Genomic DNA, 9550 nt, shown 5'->3' with positions numbered 1-9550 from the left:
ATTGCCCTTGTCCTATAGCAAAATGAAGAAAAGGAGGTCGGTCCATTCGGGTGGGCGGGTTTGTTTCGATCAGGGGCAGCAACAGTTGCAGGCGCAATCGTTCTTGAAGATTATGTGCATTTTTACACACGACGTAAGTTTATTTGCACGTGATGTAACTTACTTTTAATAATATGATAACAAAATTTTATGAGTCTCACATATGTCATTAAAAACGAGGTGCAAGATGAATTTTAAACTGTATAATTTTTTTGATCAAATCTTAGCCATGAACTGGCATGCAACCGTTCCTACCCCTCTTCCGGTTTGTGCCTTCATAAAGGGACTTTAATCAACGATTTGTCCAATGCAAAAATTCTTCTGGTAGTACAAAAATAATTTGGTGTTTTTATGAGTTGTGATGTGAATATTTTAGTAGTTTTTTTTTTTTACTAGCAGCAACTTCTAACCTAGTCTAGCCTAGCCTAGCCTACTCCTACTCCTAAGAGAGGGACTTACTTTTTAAGGGAAGCGACTCTAGGGAGTGGATCAATTGAGTCGGGGGAACCTGACGGGGACTTAACCACCATCTGACCAGACGGATGTACCACTCACCCGCATGAATTTAGAACACTCCTCGTATTGAGGCACGTTGATGGGAGGCAAGGTTTTAGCAGTTGAATGATCATTTTTGACTACATCAAAAAGTTTTAGTGATTAAAACGTGAAATTCACAATAATTTGGTGACTTGCGTGCCGTTTACCCTTTCCATTATTATCATGTTCAATATTTTTAATTAGACAAATCGTACTTGCTGAACAGCTGTACGAAATTAATTTAAAGATGGCATTTTTGTTTCACATTACAACATGCGAATGCTCAAGATCCACGTAAGACTGCAGATATCCATATTATTATATTACAAAGAGGTTACGATTGTCAGAACTTGGTGTTCCACTTCATAATAATGAAAAAAAGAAATGCTGAACATCCTAAGGTGGCCATGCGTGTCACATGGCCCTTGTTGATATAAAGAAATTGTTGCAGACAGCATTTTCCTTATTTTATGTTGCATGAATATAATTTAAAAAAAAAAAAAAAAAAAGCCACAGCCTTGAATGAGCAGCTGGCTTCGAAATGGGCATAAAATAAAGTAAACTAACTAAAATAGATGAATAAAAAGTTTTTATACCTAAAAACAAATATTATACGTACCTCTCTTGACCTTACAAAATTCACATGTCAATATTTTTTTTCATGCAATTAAACAATTCACTTCTAATCTTGTTCATATGAATGCAGCACACAATTAGACATTTAATGGAAACAAAAAATAAAATTTACTCGTGAAATAATCGATCATGTCCTGGACACAAATATTATACATATAATAAGAAAAAAAAATGAACAAATAAAAAAAATTTTGTTAAATGATAAGGAAGGCAGAATCTAAATAGAACGTTTCGATTCAAAACCTTTCACTTGAAAAAAAAAAAAAAAAACACGTCCCAAGTGCCTTAACGTGTCATAGAGCCATCTTCAACCAACAACCCCTCCCCATTCCCCAGCCCTGCTCCAAGTTGCAGCTCTCTGATGCCATAATGTACCATTCATCCGTATCCAAAGTTTGAATTGAAAATTGAAGCTCTTTCCCAATCCAAGAAAGAGAGCTGAGGTGTTAGTGTGTTACTAATCTAATTCTTTCCCGGCCGAGACCCTCCCCTCTCCCGTCCAACCACATCTCATGCCACACAAAAATGAAAAATTTGACAGTACCTTTTAATTATAGCATCCACCACCTGTCTTTCTAGTCCTTCAGCTGATCATTTTTAGTTGCAGTAGCAGTAAAATATACGGGGCGATGCATGCTAGTTCCTTTCAATACATCTGCAGTCAAGGATTACGCATTTACACATTCACAATGGCCTTTTTTTTTTTTTTTTTTTTGGTTGAGGAACACATTCACAATGGCTATTGAGAAAAACTGCCGAAAATGGAGCACATAATTGAATTCCTTTTCAAAAATCAAAACATCGTTCGAGAATCATCAATCCCTCTTCCTTATTTCCTAGCCCACCAATATGAAAAAGAATTCTAGACGAAAGACAACAAAAGTAGAAGCCTAATTAATATCCATGCACTAGTAGTAGTATTTTAGTCCACCATTACTGCCTTAATCCGTTGACCGCCTTAACCAAGGATCTTACGTCGGTGGGTGGTTGGTGACAACTGCCGACCCTTTGTCCTACGTTACCGCTTGGGCTCAAAGCATTAAAAGCTCTTATCTACTTGGAGAAAGCAATTAATTAACAAGTTAAAATTACTACCACAAATTAATTACTACTAATTCTACTCTTACCGGATCAAGTGCAAGACAATTTTTTCCTATCTATTCGTGCTAGTATTTCTGCCTTCTGGTCCTACACTTAGTTCTACTTTCTAGTCATATGCTTCACTCACCAATTGACCAGAAACCATTTCCAGCGATGTTTACAGCTCAACCAAGCCCATGTACTCTAAGCTCCTCAACCATCCAACATGTCCCCACCGTCCGTCGATCGGAGACGATCACCGGAGGAGGTCGAAGGATTGGCGGGTTTACTAGACAAAAAGCCAATAATGTTCCTGGTTTCCAGTCAACGGTCCAGTCAAAGCACCAACCCATAAGAACAGTGATCAGCAGTGAGGGTGCAAAGCTGGTGGAGAAGTCGCAAGGAAGTAATGGGTCGTTGGCTTCTTCTTCAGTAAGTGGAGGCATGGAGGTCAGGGCAGCGGTCACCATAAGGAGGAAGATGAAGGAGAATATCACCGACAAGTTGGAAGATCAGTGGGAATCTTTCATGAACGGGATTGGTAGAGGAATCTTGCTTCAGCTCATCAGTGAAGATATTGATCCCAGTAAGCTTAGTTCTTGGTTGATAAAAACTTTTGTTCTTCAAACCTAAGAATATATATAGTTCGTTATCTTGCTGAGTCTCTGTGTCTATGATAAGAGAAACCTTAGGAAAATTAAAGGGTCACAAACTTTTTTTTGCTACTGCTAGTGAGGTGAGTCCAACTGTACGCAAGCTTCCCTCAAATATAGCCAAGGTGGTATAGTACAAAACACGAGAGGGCTGAGTTTTTGTCTCTCCCTTTTCGTTCTTTACTATTTTTCTTTTGCATTTGCCTTTTTTTTTTGGGGAGGGGGGGGGGGTGGTGCTCTTAAGAAGTTCGAATGCGATGCATTTCCTTTGGTTTTCGTGGATTCTGAATGAGATCAAATTAAACTATCAAAATGAACCATTAAAAGATGAATTATGTTGTTTCATATTGATAAATGTGCTTCCTTTATGCTATCTCTATGGAGTTAGTGAACTTTTCTTTTTCTGTGGCCTTATAGTTACCAGGTCAGGAAAGAGCGCTGAGTCTTATGTTAGGGGATTTCCTAAGCCATCGAACCATCCATTCGTTGTTGAATACGCTGCAAATTTTAGGGTGCCAAATGATTTTGGGCGTCCCGGAGCTATTCTCATTACGAATTTCCTTGATAAAGAGTTCTACTTGGTGGAGATTGTTGTGCATAATTTTAGTCCAGAGCCTCAATTCTTTCCAGCAAATACATGGATCCATTCTCGAAAAGATAATCCTGAGAGTAGAATCATCTTCAAAAATCAGGTTTGCAACTTATTGTCAAGATTATGTCTATGGCTGAAGTAACTAGTACAGGTTTGACAAGTCCTGTGCATGTTTGCCTGACAGGCATACTTGCCATCTCAAACACCTGATGGTATTAAGGATCTTCGTCGTGAAGACTTGCTGAGTATTCGTGGTAATGGTAAAGGCGAGAGGAAAATGCATGAAAGAATATATGATTATGCTCCTTACAATGATTTGGGTAATCCTGATAAGAGTGATGAACTAGCTAGGCCCTCCTTAGGTGGCAATGAGCAGCCTTATCCTAGGCGGTGTCGAACTGGCAGACGCCCAACTAAGAAAGGTACTTTATACATTGCGATGACCAAATTTTTGGCTTTAGTTTTTCAGCAATATTTAATTTTGGCGAGTTTATTGTATGACACTTAAAACAGATCCTTTGAGTGAAAGTAGGATTGAGAAACCTCATCCAATCTATGTTCCTCGAGATGAAGCCTTTGAGGAGATCAAGCAAAATACATTCTCAGCTGGAAGGTTGAAAGCTCTGTTGCACAACCTGATACCATTGATTTCGTCTACCTTGTCAAGTTCAGACAACCCCTTCACTTGTTTTTCAGAGATAGACAAGCTTTACAATGATGGTGTTTTATTGAAAGATGAAGACCAAAAAGATGTCATAAAGAATCAGTTTCTAACCAATTTGATGAATCAAGTTTTTACAGTTGGTGGAAGATTGCTGAAGTATGAAATTCCAGCTGTTATAAAACGTACGAGTCTTACCATTTCTTCTTTATCTTATGTATCCTTCTCACCCCTTGCTTCATGAATATATTTGGTTGTAGAATTCAGTCTGCCATTTCAATGATTCTGTTGAAAATCTGTAGTATGCTTTCCTGGAGACTCTATTCAAGTAACTTTTTGTTTTGGATATTATGCTATTTCTGTTTGCAGGGGACCGATTTGCATGGTTACGTGACAATGAGTTTGCAAGACAGGCACTGGCAGGTGTTAATCCTGTTAATATTGAACTACTCAAGGTAGCATTTCTATAGTTCTAAGACCTTTCTGAGTAAATCTTGTCAGTTCTTGGTTCACTTATGATGCGTCTAATCTACAGGAACTGCCAATTCTGAGCAAACTGGATCCTGCAGTTTATGGCCCCCCAGAGTCTGCAATTACTAGGGAATTAATCGAACAAGAGCTGTTTGGAATGTCTGTTGAGAAGGTACCAAAACAAAATTCCGTAGCTTTTCTAAAACCTGTCACTAGTATTTACTTCAGAAAGTTGTTCTAGCTTACATTGGCTTGCATGTCACAGGCCCTAGAGGACAAGAGACTCTTCATACTTGACTATCATGATATGCTTCTGCCTTTTATTGAGGGGATGAACTCATTGCCTGGTAGAAAAGCTTATGCCTCCAGAACCATTTTTTTCTACACTCCTACTGGCATTTTAAGGCCAATCATAATTGAGCTTTCTCTCCCTCCCTCATCTAATTCACCAAGAAAGAAGCATGTCTTTGTCCATGGCCACGATGCTACCACTCATTGGATCTGGAAGCAAGCTAAAGCGCATGTTTGCTCAAATGATGCTGGCATCCATCAATTAGTAAACCATTGGTAAGAGAAATTTCTTATCTTTAAATGTTTCAGAAATTCTTATGTGGGAAAATATTTTTGTGGCCATCAATATGAAGTTCTTCAACCACTTTCTTCTTAGATTATTCAGTTCGCCATTCACTTATGTAGGATCATATGGACCAAGACTTTTGTTGATTTGAGTTGAGGCATTCAACACTAAAATTTCCTGGAACTCTAATAAATGTTGGAGAATGCTTCGCCATATGTAATTACAGGATTACCGAATGTGAGATTTGATTTGAATGTTATCTTTTTTCCAACGTGCCAAGATGGATCTAATGTTGCTATAATGGAACTTCAGGTTGAGGACTCATGCCTGTATGGAGCCTTACATAATAGCCACCCATAGGCAGCTCAGCTCCATGCATCCAATATACAAATTGCTTCATCCTCATATGCGCTACACACTGGAAATTAATGCCCTTGCCAGACAAGGTCTAATAAATGGAGGTGGAATAATTGAAGCTTGTTTTAGTCCAGGAAAGTATTCCATGGAAATAAGCTCTGCAGCTTATAAGAGCTTGTGGCGATTTGACACGGAAGCATTGCCAGCAGATTTAGTTAGGAGGTCGGTCTTTATGCATGCCATGCCTTTCTGTCCATCTCTCCAACTTCAAAAAGTTTTCCATCTTCATCCTATTCTGCATATAGTTCGTCACATTCTGTTTTATAATTCATGTGAATTTCAGGGGCATGGCTGTGGAGGATCCTTCAATGCCATGTGGTGTGAAACTTGCGATTGAAGACTATCCTTATGCAGCAGATGGACTTCTTATTTGGTCTGCCATCAAAGAATTGGTAGCGTCCTATGTGGATCACTATTATTCTGATCCCAGTTCCATCACTTCTGATGTTGAGCTCCAAGCCTGGTGGAATGAGATTAAGAACAAGGGCCACTTCGATAAAAGAGACGAGACTTGGTGGCCTAACCTCGGGACCAAGGAAGACCTGTCTAGTATTTTAACTATTATGATTTGGGTTGCTTCAGGTCAGCATGCAGCTATAAATTTTGGACAGTATCCATTTGGAGGGTATGTACCTAACCGCCCAACCCTGATGCGAAAACTCATCCCAGGAGAAGGTGATCCCGCCTATGAGAAGTTTCTTCTCAACCCTGTGCATACTTTTCTGTCATCTTTGCCCACTCAACTCCAGGCCACCAAAATTATGGCGGTTCAGGACACCTTGTCAACTCATTCTCCAGATGAAGAGTACCTGCACCAGTTGCACAATGTCCAAAGTACTTCAATAAAGGATCCTGAAGTTCTGAAGTTATTTGAGAACTTCTCAGCCAAACTAGAGGACATAGAACGGACAATAAATGAAAGAAACAGGAATATAGCTCTGAAAAACCGAAGCGGTGCTGGTATTCCTCCATATGAACTGCTTCTACCCTCTTCCGGTCCAGGAGTAACTGGTCGTGGTATTCCCAACAGCATTTCTATCTAGGAGGTTTCCCAGCTTGTAGCTTTAGTGAATCTTTTGGTGCTTCTTTCAGTCAGGATCGAGCTTTTGGGTTTGGAGGCATCTACTTCACAATAATCGCTCCTGTGTAACTTGTCATAGTATTATTGATTGATTTTAGGGACTCAAGTCAAAATGTTGTAGTTAGCACCTTCAGCTCGCTGAAGGTTATTAAGAATTTGAACGTCATTCAGCATAATGATCAATTGATTGTAGCCGTCATATAACGAAGATTTGTAGCTGTTCTCTTTTTCCCCTCTGCTGACAGAACCAGAAAAACGATAACTTTCCATGTGGAGAAGAAGTTCGGCATTCATCATTACGCAGTCCACTGGATTGTTGACACTAAGTAGGCAATTGTTTGAAGTGCGGCATTCATCATTACGCAGTACACTGCATTGTTGACACTAAGTAGGCAATTGTTTACATCTGTTTAAAGCAGGAGTTAATCTACTCTTGTAATTGTTGAAGTCACCACTGAGCAAATAATTCTTTCTTCCCTTGGCAGTTGCATTTATTTATGTATGATATATTACAGCAACGTCGTTGCCAGATGACAAATGACGCGATAACTTGGAAGCAGCAACTGATGTTGCGAGCTTGATCAATTCCTTTTTCAGCACCTTACCAGGAGCAATTTTGGGTATTGAGTCAAGGAAAAACAACTTTCTTCTTGTATGAAGCAACGTAGAGGCAAATCCAATAATGAGTAGGAATGAAATGACAAGAAGGACAACAAATGTGCTTGTGCTCACAACTCAAAGCAACTGTTCCTATTCTGCTGTGTCTGTAATAATGATCTGATTCGATTCTGCACTCTTTAATCCGGAATAGGTAATTTTTGGTGCATGCCCATTTGGCAACAAAGCCTATAATCTTCAACTCATTAATCAGGCTTCCTGATTTTCTCACTACAAAAGCCACGGGTATTTGGCCTGCTTCGTCATGAGGGAAACCTGTAAGATTAACAGTAGGGGACTTCAACATGGATGCTACTGAGACAGTACTCCGCTTAAGACATAAGCAAAAGAAGGCTGAACAAACATACGGGATCCCAGCAGCATCAGTGATCTCGGGATGCGAAAGCAGCAGGTTTTCCAGCTCTGCCGGAGCAACCTGATATCATGCACAAAGACGGGATGGTCATTGGTCGACGAGCAAACAAGTTTTTCTCAGGCAGAAATAGAATAGCGGATTCCATGAATTTGCTTTGTGCATTTGTAAGCTCAGGAACTGAGAATGGCAAATGTGGAAGAAACCTGGTAAGCCTTGTACTTAATTAAAGTCCTTCATCCTTTCCACATAGAATAGGAAGCCTTCATGATCAAAATAGCAAATGTCACTAGTTCTTAGCCATCCCTCAGGGTCCAACATTGCAGCTGTTGCTTCTTTTTCAGCCATATATCCTGCACCAAATTGAGCTACCCCTTTTTGCAAACCACAATTCACCCCATATACCATCTACATTTATGCGTGAGATTCAATCCAGACAACAAAAGGGCCACTTGTTTGGCACGAAATTGACGGGTAAAATGGCAAACACTCACACTTCGTTATGGTAGGCCCTCTGATCCACAGTTCGCCTTTCGCGAGAGGAGGCAGACGTCCTACTGAGAGCAACAATTTTAGTTTGGCAATCTGAGAGCAGACGTCCTACTGAACCCGGTACCCGGCTTTCATCTGGACCCACGGTTCGAGTAGCTCCACCTGTCGTTTCTGTAAGTAAGTCCATATGCCTAAAGCCATAGTCTCCACTACATCATTGCCATATCAGGGTCTTTTAAACGCTTACCAGATCAGCATTTTACTATAAGAAAATACCTATATTGTCTTTTTGGAAACTTGTTGCTTTGGTGCCTGAGAAATTGCCATTACATAACCATAAATCCATAATGGCATGGATTATTGGGCAAGGCTATAAGCCTGCAATTCTACGAGTCCGTAACTAAACTGGACTATGGGCATACTTGGGAAGTCACTCTTAAACCTGTCCACCACCGAATTGGCCAGCGGAGCTCCGCCACAGAGCATCAACTCTAAGGACCTCAGGTCATACTTTCTGGCAACGTCAGCATTGTTAACCATCGCCACCGCCGCCGGCTGCGCCAACGCCAACTGCGTAACCTTAAACTCCTCCACCTTTCTCACCATCAATTCAATCGAACCGTCACCAGGGTCCCACCCAAAGCCACCTCTTTGAAACACAGCAGAAACCCATAAACGTGGAAGTAAGGCACCGTACACATGGTCACAGACGGAGTCTTTCTCGTCGATCTCCTTTAAAGTGTCCGGCAGTCCCCGACGAGTAGAGAATCGCAGCCGTGTCAAATTGAGATATGTGAATTGGAGGAACAGAGAGATATAAAGAATGGGAATTTGGGACGAATTAGTTGAGAGAATGAAGGCCGCATCCCCTCTGGAGAGCCCAAATTCATGATGGAGAGAAGAAGCTAAGGATTTGACGCGGGATTGGAGTTGGGAGTGGAGAAGAAGGCGGTGGTTGGTGGTGTCTAGGACTAGGAGTGCAACGGCGGTGGAGGTGGGTGGATGGTGGTGGAGAAAAGTAAAGATGTAGGGCGTGAAGGAGAGAGGGGTCGTTATAGGGGAAAGGAAAAACGGGGTCTAAGGTTACGTTTGATAACACAAAAAAGCGTTAAATTTGAATTTTTTTAGATATTAAGATGATTTGAATGTTTGATAAATGAAAATTTATTTGCTGAAATTGTTAGGTAGTACTGAACTTGTATATATTTTTTTCAGCACAAGAATCCTAATCAAATGTTTAATTCTGATAAGAATCAATAGAATTATTTCAACTATCTTATCTTA

General features: G+C 40.3%; 1 protein-coding gene and 1 long non-coding RNA gene across 3 annotated transcripts; one reads left to right on the top strand and one right to left on the bottom strand.

The window, feature by feature from the left end:
- Positions 1–2307: 2307 nt before the first annotated feature.
- LOC113716533 (lipoxygenase 6, chloroplastic) lies at positions 2308–6952 on the top strand. 2 transcript variants are annotated; one of them, XM_027240915.2, is made up of 9 exons: positions 2310–2878; positions 3363–3637; positions 3722–3959; positions 4051–4383; positions 4568–4653; positions 4734–4841; positions 4935–5236; positions 5559–5825; positions 5947–6952. In XM_027240915.2, exons 1-9 carry the CDS (start codon positions 2428–2430, stop codon positions 6704–6706), a joined length of 2820 nt encoding a protein of 939 aa, XP_027096716.2. In that variant the 5' UTR covers positions 2310–2427; the 3' UTR covers positions 6707–6952. The 2 variants fall into 2 exon arrangements, with proteins under 2 accessions (XP_071926383.1, XP_027096716.2); XM_072070282.1 differs by lacking the exon at positions 5559–5825 and having other exon boundaries at positions 2308–2878.
- A 247-nt stretch (positions 6953–7199) lies between these two features.
- On the bottom strand, positions 7200–9343 carry LOC140016691 (uncharacterized). The gene is made up of 2 exons (XR_011822889.1): positions 7770–9343; positions 7200–7677 (listed from the first exon to the last, which is right to left on the bottom strand). It is a non-coding gene; the product is annotated as an uncharacterized lncRNA (long non-coding RNA).
- Between the last annotated feature and the right edge of the window lie 207 nt (positions 9344–9550).

This window comes from Coffea arabica, chromosome 11c, assembly GCF_036785885.1.
Source record: "Coffea arabica cultivar ET-39 chromosome 11c, Coffea Arabica ET-39 HiFi, whole genome shotgun sequence".
Taxonomy (NCBI): domain Eukaryota; kingdom Viridiplantae; phylum Streptophyta; class Magnoliopsida; order Gentianales; family Rubiaceae; genus Coffea; species Coffea arabica.
Note: the sequence above shows the minus strand (reverse complement) of the source record. Positions and strands in the feature narration are given on the sequence as shown.

Bases quoted from the DNA above. Each gene is read 5' to 3' on its own strand.
- LOC113716533 (XM_027240915.2), top strand. From the start codon at position 2,428: ATGCTTCACTCACCAATTGACCAGAAACCATTTCCAGCGATGTTTACA. The intron at 3,960-4,050 runs GTACTTTATACA...CACTTAAAACAG, and splicing joins CAGACGCCCAACTAAGAAAG to ATCCTTTGAGTGAAAGTAGG. The intron at 5,826-5,946 runs GTCGGTCTTTAT...TGTGAATTTCAG, and splicing joins CCAGCAGATTTAGTTAGGAG to GGGCATGGCTGTGGAGGATC.